The 19,836-nt window shown below is 38.1% G+C and overlaps 3 protein-coding genes across 9 annotated transcripts in view; 1 reads left to right on the top strand and 2 right to left on the bottom strand.

Annotated features, from left to right (window-relative positions):
• Positions 1-102: 102 nt before the first annotated feature.
• Positions 103-9,296, bottom strand: LOC131698686 (zinc finger FYVE domain-containing protein 21-like). 2 transcript variants are annotated; one of them, XM_058991924.1, is made up of 8 exons: positions 9,004-9,296; positions 6,809-6,859; positions 6,041-6,209; positions 4,583-4,658; positions 3,499-3,590; positions 2,911-2,964; positions 1,328-1,458; positions 103-1,036 (listed from the first exon to the last, which is right to left on the bottom strand). In XM_058991924.1, exons 1-8 carry the CDS (start codon positions 9,127-9,129, stop codon positions 1,001-1,003), a joined length of 735 nt encoding a protein of 244 aa, XP_058847907.1. In that variant the 5' UTR covers positions 9,130-9,296; the 3' UTR covers positions 103-1,000. The 2 variants fall into 2 exon arrangements, with proteins under 2 accessions (XP_058847907.1, XP_058847908.1); XM_058991925.1 differs by lacking the exon at positions 2,911-2,964 and having other exon boundaries at positions 9,004-9,293.
• A 61-nt stretch (positions 9,297-9,357) lies between these two features.
• xrcc3 (X-ray repair complementing defective repair in Chinese hamster cells 3) lies at positions 9,358-14,763 on the top strand. Of its 2 annotated transcripts, none has more exons than XM_058991923.1 (7): positions 9,358-9,753; positions 9,918-10,055; positions 10,498-10,710; positions 11,254-11,408; positions 12,266-12,478; positions 12,615-12,661; positions 13,669-14,763. In XM_058991923.1, the coding sequence occupies exons 1-7, from the start codon at positions 9,699-9,701 to the stop codon at positions 13,802-13,804; spliced, it is 957 nt and encodes a 318-aa protein (XP_058847906.1). In that variant the 5' UTR covers positions 9,358-9,698; the 3' UTR covers positions 13,805-14,763. The 2 variants fall into 2 exon arrangements, with proteins under 2 accessions (XP_058847906.1, XP_058847905.1); XM_058991922.1 differs by having other exon boundaries at positions 13,572-14,763.
• The window catches only part of LOC117417066 (kinesin light chain 1), a 36,307-nt gene continuing 31,121 nt past the window's right edge, over positions 14,651-19,836 (bottom strand). For all 5 annotated transcript variants that reach the window (XM_058991920.1, XM_034028771.3, XM_034028781.3 and 2 more), the window contains one exon: positions 14,651-18,785. In XM_058991920.1, coding sequence (XP_058847903.1) covers positions 18,720-18,785 — 66 coding nt within the window. In that variant the 3' untranslated portion in view covers positions 14,651-18,719. The remainder of the gene's footprint in view (positions 18,786-19,836) is intronic.

Below are 19,836 nucleotides of genomic sequence, written 5' to 3'. Positions count from 1 at the left end.
TCAGAATTTAGAGATGAATAACCTAAAAGCAATTTAACTTATTCATGTTTCCTAGAGCACAATTAAAACAAGAGAACTAAAAATGTGCCCTCAACACAAGACTCAAATGCAGGCACTTAAAATGCCTTTTTTTTTTTATTAAAAGATGTACACACAATAAAAACAGCTCTCCATTTGTACAGGTGAAGCAGATCTATTTACAGTCTCTAATGACCACGATTAGGAACCATTAAACAATGCAACACAATTCACTCAAGCCACAAACCCATAACTGGCAAACCTCTTAACCATGCCCTTGTCAAAATATTTTAGAACTCAAAACTTGGTAAAAAACACTCTGGAGACTGCAGTTGGGGAAACTAGGAAGACACATAAGAGATTTCAACGATCACAAACAATGCAGGCAAAAAGGCCATACTCATTTGAATGAATTTCCAGCAAGCGCTTTAGTCCCAATGTTTAACCTTTCTCATTGGTACACAACTGAACCTTACATATTCATAGGATGTATACAAATAATTGATTTTAATGCATTGCATTATGTTCTCTTTCCCTACCCTTTCAGGGAAATAAAACTGTGTATTCTAATCTAATTAATCTGTATAAAGTTATTAGCAGTGCAATATTTTCTTTGAGTTACAATACTTTAATCAATTAACAAAAATGTGTACTTTATCATGTAGGAAAAGAAGTTTACATAAGTGCTACAAAAAACGCAGGGGCATAAAAAAGGTATGTATCCTGTCGTTACGAGTGTTAAAATAGTAATATTTAACCAAATATTTTTACAAAATTGAAAACGTGAGACTACATTTAAAGCAGTAATAAACTGTATATATTGCACTAGATCCCCAGAATACTCAAAATAGTAATCAATTATGTAAATAAACGAAAGGGGAAAAAAGCAAATAGAGGCATTTTCAAAATTTGTGTCAGACTAGAAACAATGTAATACTTGAGCAGCCTTTGTCTTCATGTCAATATATCCGCATCTCAGCTGTCACTGGTCCCGTGATTCATACAGAAGTTTTGCAGCCTACAGGAAGACAAAATTATTAAACGCAGCAAAAATAAACATTTGACATTTACTTAGTGTTGCCTCTTCAGAACATCACAATTTAAAAAAAAAAAAAATGAAAGTGGGTTTTTGTTTTGAGGCAAGTATTTTTCAATAGTTCTGCTGAGGTGGACTGGTTCCAGTGGTTAGAACAAATGAATACGATCCTGGTTTTAAATACCAGCTCTGCCACAGACTTACTGTATTAAAACAGAAGATTGTGATCACTCAGTTCAGTGATTCAATAAAATCAAAATAAAAAAAACATACCTTATGCATTGCTACTAGCCAGGCTGAGGCAGTCTTGTTATCTTCTCTGGCATTCAGCTTGAGTTGCTGCAGATCCTGGGATCCTACTGCTTTATACTGAAGCAGCATGCCACTGGCACGAGTGTTACCCCCTACACAGGATTCAGAAACCAGTACAAAATACAGGATTAAAAGTGAACAGAAACATTCTAACAAACTGATTTCTTTACATCTTTTAACACAAGAAGTATTCACAGTTTTGTAGTTCAAGTTCTACAAAACTGAAGCCAGGCCTGTAAAATTAGGTTTAACACACAAATGACCAGCTCACGTTATCAAGACATTTTATGAAATAATCAAAGCATGCATAATTCAACTAAAAGGAATGGGATACCAAACAGAAGTCAGGTCTGTAGCTGTGTCTACAAAAGGTGAAAAAAATAAATAAATAAAAAAGAAGTCTGAGGAGTTGAATACTTACTGTACAGAAGGTAACAAATTCACTTAAAGGGTATGCATGGAGATTAAGTAACTATAAACGAAAATGATAAGTAGCAACAGGATTGTGTCTTTTTATATTTAAAACTTCTTACTTAACACTCTTTGTATTTGTCGATTTTTTGTTTTTGTTTTTGTTTTTTTGTTCAGAACCATAACATGTAAATAAATATCTAAATTCATACGTTTTTAATATAAATGACACAAAAAAAAAACAACACACATCTGCTGAGTTCTAAAGTGTGTAAAAGCAACACATCACAGGGATAAAAACACAACATGCATTGGTTAGTTTTAATGAGATTGCCCAAAGTAGCTGAAGAGTTATTTATAAATCAAATATATTATAATAAGAATAATAAAGCTTCAGTATATTGAACAGGACACTGTAGTAGTGATCAGAAGTTTAAAAAATAGGAAATTTACAAATTAGCACAGGACCATCCATTATTTATATTTAAATCACCTTGCAGTTTTTTCATTAACTTCATATTTATTGGAAAAAACTATGAATTTAAATAGCCTACTGAAGCTGTTCTGGCAAGGAGGTTAGAAAAAAGTTTTTTTTTATCACAGGAATTACTAAGAAATAGTTTATTGAAATCGATTTACTTTCTACCAGTCTCTGAATCTATTTGAGAGTTGCCTTTACAAATTGCTCACCATTCTGTTTTTATGATGAAAGTAACCAAGTAAAAAAGCAAACAACTGGAACTGAACAGTGTGGATGTTAACCACATGGGATTCTTATCTGAGGATCAACTGCATTAATCCAATCAAAATACGCAACACAACACAGACCTTTAAAACAAACTATTGCTATGTGCTCCCAAGGACCAAGACACGCTATTTTAAATGTTGCAGGAATGATTCCTTACTAATTAAACGGGTAATTAATAATTTGGAGCTCCTGGGTCACGTAGCGGAGACCCCAAGCGGCACGGGAATGACAGATCAAGAGTGGAGCTCAATATGCTTGCTTTCATTCCCTCTCGATTTACACAACCAGCGCACTGTAAAAGCCAGGCAATCTCGTTAAAGCAAGGAGATGGAAGGACTAGGAGGCAGCATGGCGAGGGGTTACAGCTCACAATGGCACGGCTGACCTTCAGTAATATATTGACTCTCCAGCAGGCTGGTGTAAGTGTGAATATCTTTTTCTGCAGAGAAGACAGGCAGGCCCAAGACAGTGAGAAAGAAGGATTAGTCCAAGGGTAGTCAAATCAGGAAATTACAGAATGCACTGTTTGTATCCGACAGCAGAATTGTCATATTTTGTAGCCTTGTATATGTTTTCATGTAGACCCCAATTCAATTTGCAAGCGATTATATCATCAATTTTTAGCTTAAATAAAATGTACTGTGCTTATTACTGGGAAACCCACAACTAAAGTGAAATCACTCTGAAAACTGCTTAGAATTACATTCAAGACCAATACAATAGAAATTAAAAATGAAATCCTTTTGAAAAATACATTAAAAAACAAAATAAAAATAAAATGATTTATATGAAAGTAGTAATTATGGATTCAGTAAACCAGAAAATGTAACTTAAAACAGAAATAAAAAAATAAAAAAGTCAGAAGAAAAGGTTCTTTCAATGAATTATGAAAACAATCTGTCTGAAAAGGTAGCAGCTATCCACCCTTCATACAATAAAGAGAGTTTTATTAACAGTGTGTACCATTCTTTACCTCCTGGGGTGAACCCCTCTGTTAGGATCTGAAAACTCGAGACACGGGAGAGCTCAACTTCGAAGTGGCTGTCCCCATCGAGAAAGAGATACCTGATGAAGAACGAGTACAAAATGGTACGATCTGTATTAAACGCAAATGAGGATTCAGGGATGGAAATAAGACTACTGCATAGCAGATTCAGTCACGTAATGTAATGTTTTCATCTCAGGGATCTGAGATGAATGAATCAGCTATGCGAGAAAAGTCTTATTTCCATCCTGGATATGTATTGCATTATTTCAGACAAGTTCATTCATTTAGCAAATAAAAAACAATTACACATCACATCTGTTTTCTCACCCAAACTGCACAAAAAAAAAGAAAAGCCGATCAAAAATGTGTCCCGGCACAGTAATTCTTGCAGGTCAATTTAATGAATATACTGAATTTAAACAGTTAGATCAAGGTTTTTCTTTCAAATCTGTTTAGGTATAATTCTAGCAGATTTTCCATTTCTTTCAAATTAAAAGGCATTGTAATGTGCTTTCCTGGCTGCAATACAGGATGTATCCACCTGAGGGAACCACAACAACACAGTACCTTTATAGTGTTACAGTACAAATAACTTGGGAGGGAAAACAAAGTTTGCATCAGCTGCCAACAATACCTTTTGTTTTGTTAGTGCAAAGAACATATATTACACACGTGGAAAGCACAACATTGTATTAGCTACTCACCCCCCAAATGAACAAATTACCTGTTTTCTTTAATTAGTTAAGGTTTAGAGTTTGAGATCAACAGGTTTATACAAAAAAAACATTGCAACTCACCACAAAAAAAAGGAAATCAGGTTAAGTATTGCTTCACCTCTGCAACGTAACGTGTCAATGTTTTGCATTGCATCATTTATTTATTAAAAAAAAAACAGGCATAGCTGCCGGCCCACTTACAGCAAGTCTGCTTAAAATCCTTGTTCTAACGCTATAGCCAAACATATTCAAGATGCGCTTATGGACTGTGATATTTCCCAATGTTTTCATAATATGAACCCCATTACCCTCCGCAGTGAAAAACTAAATTACATTTTTCAAATGTATTTTACCTGTGGTTGTTAGACAGCCGACAGACCATGGATTCCGATTTCTCCGAGGTGCCCAAAGTCACAGTAAAAGTGGCACCTTTGAAACGGGAAAACAAGACAGTAACAGGACAACCAGAGAAGATACAACTGAACCTCCAAAATATAAGGACTTCTTTATTGAACAGGTGGTCCACAAACCCCAGCTGGCATTACCACTTACAGTACCGTAATTAAGCATGAGGACCCAGAAGCCTCTTGGCTAAGGTAATGCAGTAAGCATGTATAGTAACTGAGGGTCTCAGCATGGTTAACGGGAACCACTAGGCCAAACCCTGATTCTACCGGATTCCAAGCAGGTCAGAAAAGCCTTTGGAAAACAGTATTTCTGTCCAACAAATATGCACTTTGAAACTGTAGCCAGAAGGCTTGTCATTTTAAAAGGTCTTATCAGAGCACTCAGCCTCTAAAGTTCACCCCTCCACGGAGCCAGTAAATTGATGACAGTTCTGATGGCTGGAAAACCTACAGGCATGTGTACTTTCCATTAAGCGTCATTCATAACAAAAAATAAACCTTTGTTTAGTTGGCAAAAAACAAAATAAATTGGCTCCAAAAATCAGCTTATCTTCATGTGCTGTGTTCCTTAGGGATCAAATAGAAATGTAATACGTTTTTTACGCTGTAGATTGCTTTTGTACCAGCTTTGATTGGTGGCAGAATCTGGCTTTACGTAGAAAGCATTTGCTAGCGACATTAAGAAACTTTAGTTTCCAGAAACATTGGATTACAAAGTATTTAATAATTGCATCAATACAACAACTAAAAGTATAAAATCAGGACAAAGTTTATGATTGCAGTACATTGTGCCATGCTGCACTGCCAGGATCCCAGCCCAGTTTCATTTATTTACTTTGCACAAACTCAGTGTTCATTTATGTGTATCATCCATAACTAAATAGTGCCAAACTTGCTAAGTTCAATGACAAATGTTTCAACTATAAAATTCTCTCAATGTCTTAATACTCGGGGTAGTAAAGAGAGTAAAGAAACGTAATGCCAACCCTATGTGCAGCAATACCTAGTCATGGTAGAAGTCCGGAAAAAACGCAAGTCAGTGTTCATTTAAAAATAAAAACATTTAAAATGAAAAACAGATGAAAAAGAGGGAATTGGTTAATGTCAACTGGAAATGTACTGGAGTTTTTTTGTCTCTGAATCAGAGAAAAAGAACAGAGTACGGATGAAATAATATGTGGGGGATCAGTTTCTCCCCACGAGATGTTCAGTACAGCAACAGCTTAACAGGCACCCTCCTAAGAGGCACACAATCATTACAGTCAGCATACACTTTGAGAGAAACCTGGCCGCTTTACACAAGATCATCTTCATGTCACTGCAGCAGGAGAGAAATACAAATTCATAATACTAACACCTGTAGGAGCCCGGGTCTGCATCCAGCCTGCGTTCAGCCATTCTTACCGTTCGTGAGCACTTTGATCTGCTTGTCGTAGAACTCCATCTCCTTCTGTGAGACGAGGCTGCATTCTGCACACTGTCGGACCGGGTCCACAAAGCACATCCGAGGGAGAAGCACTTTCTTACTGCAGCACTTGTCACAGAAACACTTCCCACAGCGCCTACAGTGATGCTGCCGAAGAAAATAAATGCGATTATAATCAAGTCAGTAGAATGTATTTTATTTAAAAAATTACATACAAAAAAAAACACACAACAGTAGAATCCACAGATATCAGGCACCTATATTACAGCTACAACAACATTCTATATGATGCATTTATTAAATGTACATATAGTTTAGCAGAGAACCTTCGAGACTTTTGTATCTAGGCATAAATTTGGGGCAATAAGGGGCAAACATACAAAGCTCAAAAAGTAGGATTGAAAAATTAAACAAAAGTAATGAAATCAAGGCAGGTCTTCAGCATGTTAGTCAATGTGTTAGACACTGCAGACACACAAATGCAAAGTGAACTTCCCTACTGGTCTGGATTGATGAGTCACACCATAAGAGGTCACTCCATAAGCACTCTCGTACATCTTTTTAAAATGTGTTGCATTAACATACAGCATGTCAAACACAGTGCTGACAAATCGCTTCATAGCATTCGTTTAAGATTTGGATTTATTTAAATGCATAGAAACCAAAAAAAAATCTGTATGGATGAATATGTACAGAAATACAGGTTGATTTTTTTTAATACATGGCAGTGGCTGACATTATCTTACCTTCCTTGTGAGAAAGTCAAACTTTGTGTCGCACTGCATACATCTTGGGCACTAGACAAAGTCAAAGATATACAAACGTTTTTAAATTTCAATTGTCAAAAAAAAAAATCTTACAATAAACATTTCCATCAAAAAAAGTCGCAGCTTTGAAAACATTTTTTTTTATTTTTTATTAAGCAGCCTCATTTCAATAAACAGGCTCAACACCCATAGGGCCATGTGGATCCCCCTCCCCACATGACTGGACTGCAGTGCTCTGAAGCTGTGGACATCTGGCAGCAGATACTAGCTTCCTATCACATGGCAGCATTACAGCACATTTTAGGAGAAAAACAAGGGTGTTTACCATTTCACTGCCACATTACAGTGGAAAGGTCACGCAACAGGTCCTGGTTTTCCTTTATTACAACCAAGAGCAGATCCTGTATAAAGCTTTGTTTTGACAACAGTCGTGATAACCTGCCTTTCAAATGCACATACAGGACTTGTCACTGTCACTAACAACCCCAGACATGATCAACACTGTCAGTCAAACAAAACCATTGCCTGACTGACTCCATCTGACAGATGAAACTGTCCTAGCAAAACGCAAACATGTACTTGTTATGTAATGCACCCGCTGGTACACAATGAGAAATGTCAGGATCAAACAGTGTTTGTTTTGCAATTTGAGGAGCTATGCAAAGTGTGAAATGAAATAGCACAGAACACAAGCTTAATGGAAACAATGTATTCATCTTCCTGTGCTGGATTTCAGGACAGACAGTCTTGACATTCCTGTTGTCTGTATTCAGAACAATATCCTGTTGTATGTTTTCTGAACAATAACTTTCACTGCATCACACCCACAGGGAAAATGTCAAGGTCTGTTGCCTATTTTAATGCCAAAAACTCCTGAGTCCCTAACACCGCTGAAGAACTTTTCTTCAGCAAGTTATTTTGAGGCAATACTTGGACAGCTGAAGAACACCGTTATAGATTTTTAAAACATCCCCAAACCAGCTGTCTAGAACTGAGTCTGTATTGTACAATATTATTTACAACCAGCCTTTAGGAACTGTATCTTAACTATAAAAGCAACAGCAACAAAATGGTTGTCTTGCAGGTACTGAAAATTAAAATAGCATCAAGGAGAGCTGTGTCAATCAAAAAATAAACAGCTAAACAAACGAATTACCCATCATATTGCACAGTAGCAGCAGACAGTTACTGAAGTCCGAGTCACAGCAGGGGTGCAACATGTGCTACACTAGCATTTCATCGCTAAACCCTTTAAGCCAATCAGCTTAGAGACACTGTTCACATTGTCACTTTCTGCATTGACTTACTGTTTAAATGTGTTTCCATATACGTACTAGAACTAAAACAAAAGGACGCGAGAAAGACTATTGTTCAGTTTAGCAACCCACTAAAGTACATTTTTGAAGTGTGAACTACTGGCGAAAAAAAACACATGGTTCATTATAAAGGAATATTTACGACAAAGAGCAAATAAATAATACGTGGTGATTCAATTATTGCGCAATGTTCTGAGTGAGTGACGACATGCCAACAAGTCCTAAATTTGCTTAAAAGTCTGCCACACCCATGCACGGTTTAGGACACTCACCATTCCCTTAAATAGTTGTGCTTGTAAATTAAATGTATCGAAGTCTGCTTTGGTGAAGTTACAAACCAACATATAACTTACAAAATCAGACTTGTTTCCCTATTAACACAGCAACGTGCATGTATGTCTTGCAATGTTAAAAACTTATCACTGTGGCAGCTGGGACTTTTGTGTTCCTTCGTTCTGTGAACAACAAACGTTTTTGCACTGCTGAACTTAAGGGCGCTTTTATCTTATAAACCACTTGCTTCGTACTGTTAATGTTTAGTCACAGTAAAAGCATTCATGTACACTACGTTTATTATAAAAAAAAACATATCATTAATACCCTGTGCGTGTGTCAGGCATACGACTACACTGTTCAGGTCCTTACCAAACAGTAAAATAAAATACGCTTCATCATGACGAAAAATGCATATAAACCATCAAACGAGCACATATTTGATCTTGTTTGCTGGGGTTTGTTTTTTAAGGGACGGGTCATCTCCACCAGCTACAAAAACACAGACATAATACGTGGCCACCTGATTCTGCGCGTCGGCGTATGCACTCAACTCCACAACCCTCTCTCCGGGGCAAGCCTCACCTCTTTGTCTGGCACCCACTGCGGCTCGTCCAGCGAGAAGGGGCTGCTGAAGGCTCCGTTCTCCGGTATCATACGAAGTCCGCTCGGACTGCGGACCAGCTTTTTGCCATCAGGCACGAAGGACATTTTTTTTTAGCAACAGTCACTCGCCACCTCCCACACCTCACAACGAACGCAGACTGCCAGCGTCTCGGGCCAATTGAAAAAACAAACAGGGCTCACGCCCCAAAAACGTGACCATTTTATTGATTGACAGATCAACAACCAATTCCTATCTCTGTTTGGAGTTCTAGACCCAGTCCTTGGTGGCTTGTCATAATGCACCGCCTTAAAATATAAGAGACACGGGCAGCCTTTACCATGTTTTTTTCTGAAGAGGGGAAGTCACATTCTTCTTCAAAGAACATATGCTGTATTTGATTTTAACGTGGAAGACCATTATCAATTCAGCAAATAATATCGATTTGAATGTTTTGCATTTATTTACACTTTGTTTTGTAACACGACATTCTTTTGTTTTTAATGACGCAGTATTTGTTTAACTCCCCTTTAACCTGTACGGAGTGGAAGAGTCTCCACAAAGGCGGGATGTTTTGGAAGTAGAAAACAGGTTTGGCAGAAGCAGACTGGGTTCCTTTTCTCTGCTAAATGGAAATACAGAAACAAAACTGGGTGTAGTTGCAGTAGTGCAAAGAATGGACTGGGATCAGGTAGAGCTGAACCCTAAAGTGGTACACGCTGTTAAGAGAGGTACGTAATAAATGTTTACGGCTTCCCCCGCTTGTATTTACACGGTGGCCTTATACCGTGAAATTCACAAAGACGGTTTGCTTATCAATTGATAATGTAATACGTGTTTGTTTGACAGTAATTCAGCACACTTTCACGTAACGTTTTCCCATGTGTGTTTCTAGCAAATGTGAAAACATTCCGGGAGGTTTTGAGTCTGTCTGGTCCCGACTTGCAGAGACTGACCAAGCTGTCTCACGCGGATGTGCATCACTTGCAGAAAACAGTGGCTGCTGCTGTACAGACAGACCCAGCAGTGACAGGTATCGTGAGCAAAGAAAGTCACTCCGACCACAAAATACTGGATTGGCTGATTTCCCACACGTGATTTATAATATATATATACAGCACACCTCCAGAAACAAGAATTAAAAAATAAAACATAAAAATAAGTTAACAGGAGCCATTTCTTGACAATTGTAAGTTTGTTACACTGGCGGTACAATTCATCTGTATGGAGATTGAAATACACGGATATTGATGACTTACACAGCACGACGTATTCATCATTGTATTTATCTTGCTCTTAATTGTATTATTACTTGCACTGTGATTCTTGAAATGTATATTTGTAAGTCGCCCTGGATAAGGGCGCCTGCTAAGAAATAAATAATAATAATAATAATAATGTAACAAACGTTACTTTTTCTTGGCATGACCCACAGTCTTCTGTTCCTGCGGTAAAATTGCATTCTGTTTTGTCAGCGCTGCAGCTGTATCGGGGAGAATGCCCCTTTCTGGAACAGCACCAGAAGCTGAGTCTGGGCTGCCCTGTCATGGACTCTCTGCTGAGGGGGGGCATCCCCCTGCTGGGTATCCTAGAGATAGCTGGGGAGAGCTCAGCCGGCAAGACCCAGATCTGCATGCAGCTCTGCTTGTCAGTGCAGTACCCCCGGAAATACGGTGGCCTGGAAGCAGGTAAGCTCAACGCAAACACATCATTCAAAACTTACAGTTCACATTAAAATAGTGTTCACATTTGAATATGATTTCACACTTCCATTCTAGAGTCTGCAGATGTGTGTTTTTTTTTTATTTATTTATTATTGTTTAAATATTTATGTTTTTCTTCAAACTCTGTTGCTCCTAAATTTCTCCATGCTGAAAAACTATGCAGCCACTACATCTGAAGTGTGTATTGTGCGCTCTGATTTGTCCATTTGGGAGCCCTGATATCACTTGTTCAGGGATGGAAATAAGACTTGTATTGCATAGTGGTTTCAACCATTCCAGGTTTTCCTATGAACAGTTAACCACAGTTAATAGGTAGCAAGGAATGGATCAAACTGCTATACAATGGGAGTCTTATCTCCACCCTTAGTTGTTGCATCACACTGGAAATCCAAAGTTTTACTAATATGCTGTGTGTTAGAACATTGCTGTGAAACTGTATTAAACATTTACAGTACTAGTGCAATAACAAGAACAGACTGACTGCTGAGAGCTGTTTCCTGTCTGCAGGCGCTGTCTACATCTGCACAGAAGATACTTTCCCAACCAAGCGTTTACAGCAGCTGAGCAGCCTACAGCACAAACTCAGGCCGGAGGTCCCAGCTGATGTTGTTAAGAGCATAACATTTTGCGACAACATCTATATTGAGCATGCAGGAGACGTGGTTGGTAACATGATCTTCTATTTCAGAATGTAATCTTGTTTTTTGGTGGAGGACTGTACAACAAAGACAAACTGTCGCCCCCTAGTAGATCAACATTTAATTATTTGTAGGTCTCTTGTCTGGAAAGGTAAGAGTTACTTGTCTGGGGTGCGTACCCAGGCATGGAAATAAGACTCCTATTGCATAGCAGTTTCGCCCATTCCAGGTTTTATTACAAGCTTTATTAGTCACAGTGTATAGGTAACAAGATCCATTGTGTCTTATTAAACTCATGGTAAAACCAGGAATGGATCAAACTGCAATGCAAGGGGAGTCTTATTTCCATCCCTGCATACATATTGCCAGTTAAAATACTAGAAGAGGCGCATGAGGTTTGACTAGCTGTAGATCTGCAGGGGTATCCCAGTCAAGACGGGAGGAAACCGTGACATGGGGAAGGCTCTCAGTGTCTGCATTTAACTCAGAATCTGTAGAAGATCATCAGGAGTGGTGAAGGGATGCACTGGTCTTTAATCTCCAATGGGTTAGGGAGAAACACTGTCTGGGGTTAGTTCACCTCACTCCAGTGCCCTCCTACTGGTCATGAGTCCAGACAGAGACTCAAGGGGGTCTCAGCTTTGTAACATCCATTGTTTAGGTTATGCTGCTGAAAAGAGGCAATTGGCTTGATGACAGGAACAGAGGTCATTGATTTGGTGTTCATGGGGGGCTTGCAGGACGCACAGCCACTATCTAAACAGTGGAAGATTTAAAGGTATACGTTTTAGAAAGGTACTCCATTTGTGAGAGAATGAGATTTACATTGAGGTGCAGACTCATTATGAGATTTTTTTTTTCCCACCTCCTCATTGTTGCAGGACTCACTGAACAGCTGTATTTCAAAGCGGGTTCCGATCCTGCTCTCCAGAGGGCTGGTGCGCCTGGTCGTGGTTGATTCTATAGCAGCTCTGTTCCGCTGTGAATTTGAAGCCAAGGATGCGCTTCTGAGAGCCAAGCATCTGCTAGCATTTGGAGCCACCCTTCACAGCCTGAGTCACAGATTCAAGACACCCATTGTCTGTGTTAATCAGGTAGTGTCCTGCATAGAAAACGCTGCCAACACTCTTATTTGTATCGTTTTATTTATTACATTTTTTTTTAATACCATTCTACATTGACCTGAAGTGCAGGGTGCTCTGCCTGTTGTGCTGACTTGTTTGTTTTTAGGTTGCAGATGCAGTCGGTGACTCTGATTTGGCACAGAGCAATTTTGGGTAAGTGCGTTCTCTTTTTAAGCTGGCTACTGTGCTTGTACTTACAGCAGCAGAATCAGCCGGGCTGTCAAGTCCTGAGAGCAGTGATCTGTTTGAATTGCTTTACTGTTTGGATTCCAGGGTCCAGAGATTTCTCGTGGAATGTTCATTAAACTTTTTTCAAAGTGTTTTTTTTTTTTTTAATTTAATGCATTGTTGCACATAGCACTGCTGCCTTGGATAAACAGCTATTATATTGTACAACAACGTCAAAAAGCAAACCTAATATATGTCTATTGCAATCACAAACCATCCCTGTTGATTGCGCTGTAATACCCCAGTTATGATTGGATTGTTCAAACGCATTTTATATCCATCTAATGGCCTCAGTAGAATTTAGATTCAAGTATCTTAATGGGCTGGTGCCAGCTGTCTCCTTTCCAGCGCCTGATAATGCTGATGAAGGAGATGGTGGTAATTATATGCAACTGTGAGTGGCAGATGAGACTATTTTATCTTGGTGCAGTGGAGCAAAGCACACATATTCCCTGATAGGAACAAAGGATTTGCAAATAAATCCTTAAGATTGTCCTTCACATAACCTTTGAATGACTAGGGAAGATACTGCCTAGAAATAACCACTGACCATTGCTGGTTAACAGCAAAGCACCCCCTGAAGCGATGATTCTGAAAGTTTTGTCAGAAGACTTCATTTTAGCTTGCTGACTGTCAGTCAGAATTCACTAAGGGGAGCAGACTGGGCCAGGTCATTGCTAATGCATGTGTCTTACACCAAGACATTATAAGGAGGAGGCCACCTCAATTATTTTTCCTTTCCCTTAAAAGTCCAAATAGATGTGTGATCAGCTCAATATTTAGACTCCCTTTGTAGTAAGTTGTATTTATATAGTTTGAGTTCTATCTTGTCCAGGTTACTGGACAAGAAGGTGTTGCCGACTTTGGGGATCACGTGGTCCAACCAGCTGCTGATCAGACTGATGGTGAGCCGGACTCGGTTCTCGCTGCAGGAGCGGTTGCCGGGCCTCGCGGCTCAGCCCTGGCACCTGGGCAGTGTTCTCCGCACTATGGAGGTGGTGTTCGCCCCGCATCTCCCGCAGTCCTTCTGCTACTACACTGTCAGCACAGATGGAGTCCGAGGCGTAAAGGAAGAGCCTGCATCGTAGCCTTTGGACGGGGCTTTACTCAGGCTTAAAATGACCTTGTTGTGGGACAGTAGTGGCTCCCGTCAAAAGCCGCCATGGTTCTTTTTTTCCAGTGACGTGGCTTAGGTGCCCGAATGCATATGCGCACTTTTTATTGACGTGCATTCTAGTTTGGGTTAGAGAGGGAGGCTCTCTTTTGGATCTCAGTTCTGTTTCATGAACATGCTACCTGGAACATGCATGCAAAGATACAATTTATTAATGTGAAAATACTGTGCATCTTACTGTTGTGAGTTCTAGGTCTTAGATGTAGAGGGTAAGCCAGTGGACGCTGCTTTATGCCAAAATCAGGCTGCACAGACAGTCCGGCAGCGCTTCCAGTACTGTATGTGTCTTAGGGTGTTCTACAAAGATGATGAATACATTTTAATTCTTTATCCCCAAAAATGTGATGTTTAACTATGGAAGGAAATCTACAATTATTCTAGAATTATTTCCAAAATCAAGCAAAAATTTAATGTTGTTTGCATTGTAATTTTAAACTGAATTCTTTTTTTTTTTTTTTTTAACTATTGAATTTGTTTTTAATAACCACAATCGTATTTAAATAATTTTTCCAAAATAAAGAACAATGTTTTTTAAATAAATGCAATAGTTCAATCAAACCATATGACATACAGCACACACGTGGTTGTGTACCACTAAGCAGGAAGTATTTGGGATCTATAACATATCTTTAGTTGTATTTAAAAAAAAACTTTTATTTCCCAAAAGAAGATGTAGCACATGTAGAATATACAGTTAAAAAAGGACAGCAGGGATACAGAATACTACAGTAAGCATTCAATGTCTTTTAAAAATTTATTTTGATATTTCCTTTGTACACTTGCAACATAAATACTTCAACACAGTTCAAACAATGTCACCACAACACCTTTCTAAATGTATACACTTGAGTTTTCAGAAAGCTTGAAGATATGTGTTCCAGACCTGCACATGCTGTCTGCATTGCACAGCACATGCAATGCCAGTTCAGCAAGAACTAAAGTGCACGTAAAGAGCAAACACTTCATGTTAAAAGGGATCAGCCACACAGTACTGTAAAACAAGCAGTTTCTTAACCTTTTGCTTTCAAAAACAGTTATTTCATGCATCTCACCAAACTTGACCTACTTACCTGACGAACTAAATGTTTAGATGTTTAGTGCATTCATTTTTCGTATGCTAATGTAAAAAAAAAAAAAAAAATGCTAATGTAAACTTTTTTTTATTATTATTATTTTAATTGGTAATTCTGTTATCCATTAAAAGTATTACCAAGTACTGCAATGATTAAAAATGTCATGTTAAAAAGAATGATAGTTGGTGGTTAGTGGTTAAGGATCATCATAGCAACACACATAGACAAAAACCTCAACGTGATCACATTGTCTTCAGTCAGACACGTACACTACTGTTCCATTTTCCTTCTGTGCAATGTCCTGATATATGCGTTTTTGGAGTTGATGTACAATTATTTATTTATTTATTTTTAAAATCATTTTATACTTTTGAGCATTTCATCAACAGATGACTGCAGACTCTCAGTATGTGTTGTGTAGTAACATTCATTGACCTTTAGGTGGCAGTAGGCCTGTTTGTAGACGACTGCTTATACCCAGCACTTATTCCTCCTGTTCTTTACACCACTAATGTAAGGAAGCATACAGCCATTGTAAACATCAGAAGGAGATGTTCGTCATTACCCAGCATTTCATTCCTACTTCCACACCCCAATGTCAACATTCATTGTCTCCTGTCTTCTTTTTTTTTTTTTCAATGATTCAAATTAGTAAATTTATAGTGATGAATGCCTGGGCTTTGCACTCAGATGTGTATTAGCACCCTGGTTTGCTACAGTATATTCTGTCCAGACTCCCTAGGTTTTTAAATCCTTTTTAAAAATAGCATAGCCCAGGCTTCTCAGTTTTCTTTGGAGTTCTAGAAACCTAAGCAGATCTCTACAATGAGCTAATATACCCCATTGACACTGAATGCTATTGCTGTTAGTGTGGCTGCTCCCCCAACCTGTCCTCTAGGTTTGATTTTTGCTTTGTTTGCCCAGGTTTCCCTGTTATCTGTACTGTGCTGTGCTTCCCTGGTACAGTTTAGAAAAGCTTGTCAACCCCTCGGTTCATGCTTCCCATCTCCGAAGTGTATTTAGTTCAGCTTCGCGCAATCCACAAAAACGGAGTGATTATGGGCAATGGATTATAAATACACTCATGAAACCTAATAAGTATTGGATGTGTCACTGTATCACTTATGATACACCTAACAGTTATTTCTTATGCTAATAAACATCAGTTGAAATATCCTTAAGCTTGTTTTGCCATTGGAAATTCAGGGCAGGAACTGCATTCAGCCTTAATGATGAGGGTGAACCCCAGCCACCACAATATCAAGTTCACCTCTGCTGTGTGAACTCAGTGCATCAGAATACAGACTGTTCCCTTGCAGTTCAGCCCACTGCAAAAAACATGATTGTTTACATTTGAGACAGCCAAAGAATAAGATCAAGTTCATTAAATGAAGTCAGTTTCAGAACAGACATCATTTAAAAACAAATCCAAATCACTATGTAACAGCTAGTACAAAAGATGCTAAAGATGTGAAATAAACAGTAAGGCTTGATATAGTGTATTTGTACAGTATATAGTTATGTAATAATATTCATCTTACTAACTTCTGCGAATTTGAGAAGGTTTTCATATCTCAGCATTATAACAAGGTTTTACTGTAACAATCCAACTCTAGGAAGGGCTTACATTTCTAACCACATTGGATTAAGGTTTTATTGCTAAATATTTATTACCACTCTGATGGTTCTTTCAACCGTTACTCCTAAATAGCATTTTACAGCTATTAATGAAACTGCATGCAAATCTTTTTAATGCCATTACATTTCCTATAGGGCTGCTAAACATCACTTTCTGGAGAGTTATTCCTGGTCTAACTATTCAGAAGGATAATAGCCACCAATCAATAGTATGGAAATATAACATTATCGCAGGGTTATTTAAATGAGGTAACTGCCAGACTCCCTGCGATAAAAAAGGCACCCACACCCATTAGCAGCATCGTAATTGTTGGATATATTGCTAAAGAACTACCTCTAGATACAGAACCAGAGAATCATGGGTACGGACTGATATCCTTAAAGCAATAGTGACACTTATTCAAAGCTGTACAAAACTATAACTAAAAAGTAAACGGCACAGAAATGAAGCCTAACTTTAGTTACTTATCATTACAGTATCACACTAAACACTAAAAAATACACAGGCTGATTTCAAAGACCCCAATCAGTACTAATCTTGGACTGTGTATCGGCACAAGGTAAGGAAATCCATGATTTGTGCCGATCATGGTCTGTGAAACCAGCCTAGAAGCTAAAATGCAAATTAGTTATCTAGTAGCAACATGTTATAGTTTTAAAACAATGCTGTAAAAAAAAAAAAAGTACAATTTTCTTTTTTTTTGTTTTGTATATACTACTTTTAAAATAATAAATTAATAAAAAGAACCACAGAAGCTGATCATTTTAATGATCAAATGAGTAAAGCAGAGTGGAACAGGGGTTGCAGGATGACCATAAGTAAACAGTGCACAGCCTGAGTTATGCAGGCTTGTGGACTATTCCTTACAATGAGACTCTTCATTACTTGTGGATTAAAAACTGGTGATGATGGTACACAGTCACAACTATGCATGCAACTAACCCTGACTGGGACACTCAAATACAAGAATACAAATATAAAACAATTTTCTATACAGTGATACACATTAGAAAATAACAGGATCCTATATAGAAACAGGTGCCTTGTCATACAGTATGTTAATGAGCAATCCCCTACCAACAGCATATAACATCTCTATTTGTATTGTTACAAACAAGAATGGCTTCTTCTATTAAAACATAGCTAGCAGTTTGTTTTGCTTGCAATCACCCAGCTTTGTTAAGCATGATAGCTGCACTTGTTTTCTAACACACACAGATTTATATTAAAAAGAGCACACAATTACACCGCTGCACTTTATCGACTAGTTTCACAGACCCTGATTAGCGCTAGTCTTGGACCTTGCGTAAGGTAACTTCAGGAAGGTTAGAACAGAGTTCTGTGAAACCAGCAGCATACGTTATAATAGCCGACACACGTTTCCTTTGTATAATAAAAATAGCTTTGTAACAATACATTTGAACACATATACCTGGATACAAGTTCAATAACTGGGGATTATCAACTAGGCAAGACATTGAGAGTTAACTGAGCCAAATGACCAGGGGTAACCACTGATTAGCTTCTTTCATCATTTCAGTGCATGTCAGAACTGTTTAACAATTGCTTAGGTTTAGAACAAAAAAAAAAAACAAGGGATCAGAAGCAGAAAGCCAGCGCTGATCACACACTTTGATAAACAACAACTGCTAACATCAGCCTTACAAACCTACACAGCTCTAACCCATACAACTCCTGAGTCTTTTATGCTGTTTCAAATTGCAGCTATATACTGTAGATTTGGACTGGTGTAAGTGCATTTTTTGCTGCTTTTCAATTTGGTTCCTTTAGAAAAAAAATATATTGTCATTAGAAATGCTAGGATATGAACAAAATCACTGCCCGTAACCAGCAAAACGATTGTTGTCAAAGTGCAATGAAAGACATAGTTACAGTATACCTCGGCCAACTACTTTTTATATATAATCTAATTCCACAAGTCACTGTTAGGTGTGTTTTTTTTTTTTAAATGACTTTAAAATTGCAGTCCCCTTGCAGGTGGTGATCTCTGGATTCAATGTCTTCCCGCTGTTTCTGAAGTTTCATGGGAAAAGTCTCCATTCCATCCAGATTCCAGATTCCGTGAGTCCATGGTCCTCACTGCGCCAGGTCAGTATGGCTGGCACTCAGACCTCGGGAGTCAGTCAGACTATTATTTCGTTCCTGTGTGCCAGAAAAACATGGAAAAAAGGTTTCAATGTGATTACAGTATAATATAATACAATAGGCAACTGCTATATACATAAGACCAAATATTGCCCTGGCAGGTTATACACTAATTAAATAGATTGGATCAAAGATAAGAGCAGTTCTAACACAGAAGTTCCTTGCTTAGTAACCTGTGGTATATTAAATCGTTCACATACATTCCTGTTGTTTCATCTGTCATGTCAGAAAGATTCACTGGGTATCTGTATTAGCTTTGTCACATCTTGTGTCAGTCTAAGTCTGTTGGGAGGACCTCAGCACACACCCACCACAAAAGTTTGAAAAAAATACTGCATTTTATTTTGGATTTGGATTGATGAAGTTTGTGGAGTTAAATATTTTTAAAATAAATAACAAAATGACCCAGATCAGATATATGTATTTATTGTGCGATTCTCTAATATTAACAACGAGACTTAAACACATGTTCAGCTGTACATGCCTGTAAAAGAGCATTACTGGATAACTGAGCTCATAAACAGCCAGGTGTTTAAAACGTGTTCTATTTAAATCCACGCAGCTGTGTTCTTGTTTGAGCTGAGCAGAGAAGACTCCATCACAGTAAGCTAAGAACTGCTATTCTTCCCAAAGGAAAAACCTGCAGCTCTTACAATGACAGTTTAATTAAAAATTAAAATGCTTTGATAAGCACACCCCATTTGCTGCCACAATGTGACCGATGCTGCAGATTCTTCTATTATACACACCGAAATTTAGATTTCAAATAAAGGAGATGGCACTGTTGTATTGTATGCTTGTCTTGTTCTATCATGCAAAATGTGATGTACATTATCAGTTAATATGTTGTGTTAAGAGATGTCATCTCTTGCACTGTGTGAAATGATATCTCTAACAATTTGAGACACACGACACATTCTAAAAATGTATCTTTATAAGGAGAAACAGTCGGCACCCCATGACCACAATGTATCATTTGTACCAAATTATAATTATTATTTTTTTTTTTTTTAAAGGTGTAACTGCTAAAGGTTTTAATCCATTTCCC

Source organism: Acipenser ruthenus, chromosome 18 (assembly GCF_902713425.1).
Source record: "Acipenser ruthenus chromosome 18, fAciRut3.2 maternal haplotype, whole genome shotgun sequence".
Classification (NCBI taxonomy): Eukaryota; Metazoa; Chordata; class Actinopteri; order Acipenseriformes; family Acipenseridae; genus Acipenser; species Acipenser ruthenus.
This window is presented reverse-complemented; position numbering and strand designations above follow the sequence as displayed.

What these genes read in the sequence shown, in the direction of transcription:
- LOC131698686 (XM_058991924.1), bottom strand. Translation starts at nt 9,129, where the DNA reads ATGTCCTTCGTGCCTGATGGCAAAAAGCTGGTCCGCAGTCCGAGCGGA. An exon ending in AGTGGGTGCCAGACAAAGAG is followed by an intron (nt 6,860 to 9,003) that starts GTGAGGCTTGCC and finishes GACTTTGTCTAG; the next exon opens with TGCCCAAGATGTATGCAGTG. An exon ending in GAGTCAATATATTACTGAAG is followed by an intron (nt 1,459 to 2,910) that starts GTCAGCCGTGCC and finishes AATCCTGTGTAG; the next exon opens with GGGGTAACACTCGTGCCAGT.
- xrcc3 (XM_058991922.1), top strand. Translation starts at nt 9,699, where the DNA reads ATGGACTGGGATCAGGTAGAGCTGAACCCTAAAGTGGTACACGCTGTT. An exon ending in GGTACACGCTGTTAAGAGAG is followed by an intron (nt 9,754 to 9,917) that starts GTACGTAATAAA and finishes GTGTGTTTCTAG; the next exon opens with CAAATGTGAAAACATTCCGG. An exon ending in GACAGACCCAGCAGTGACAG is followed by an intron (nt 10,056 to 10,497) that starts GTATCGTGAGCA and finishes CTGTTTTGTCAG; the next exon opens with CGCTGCAGCTGTATCGGGGA.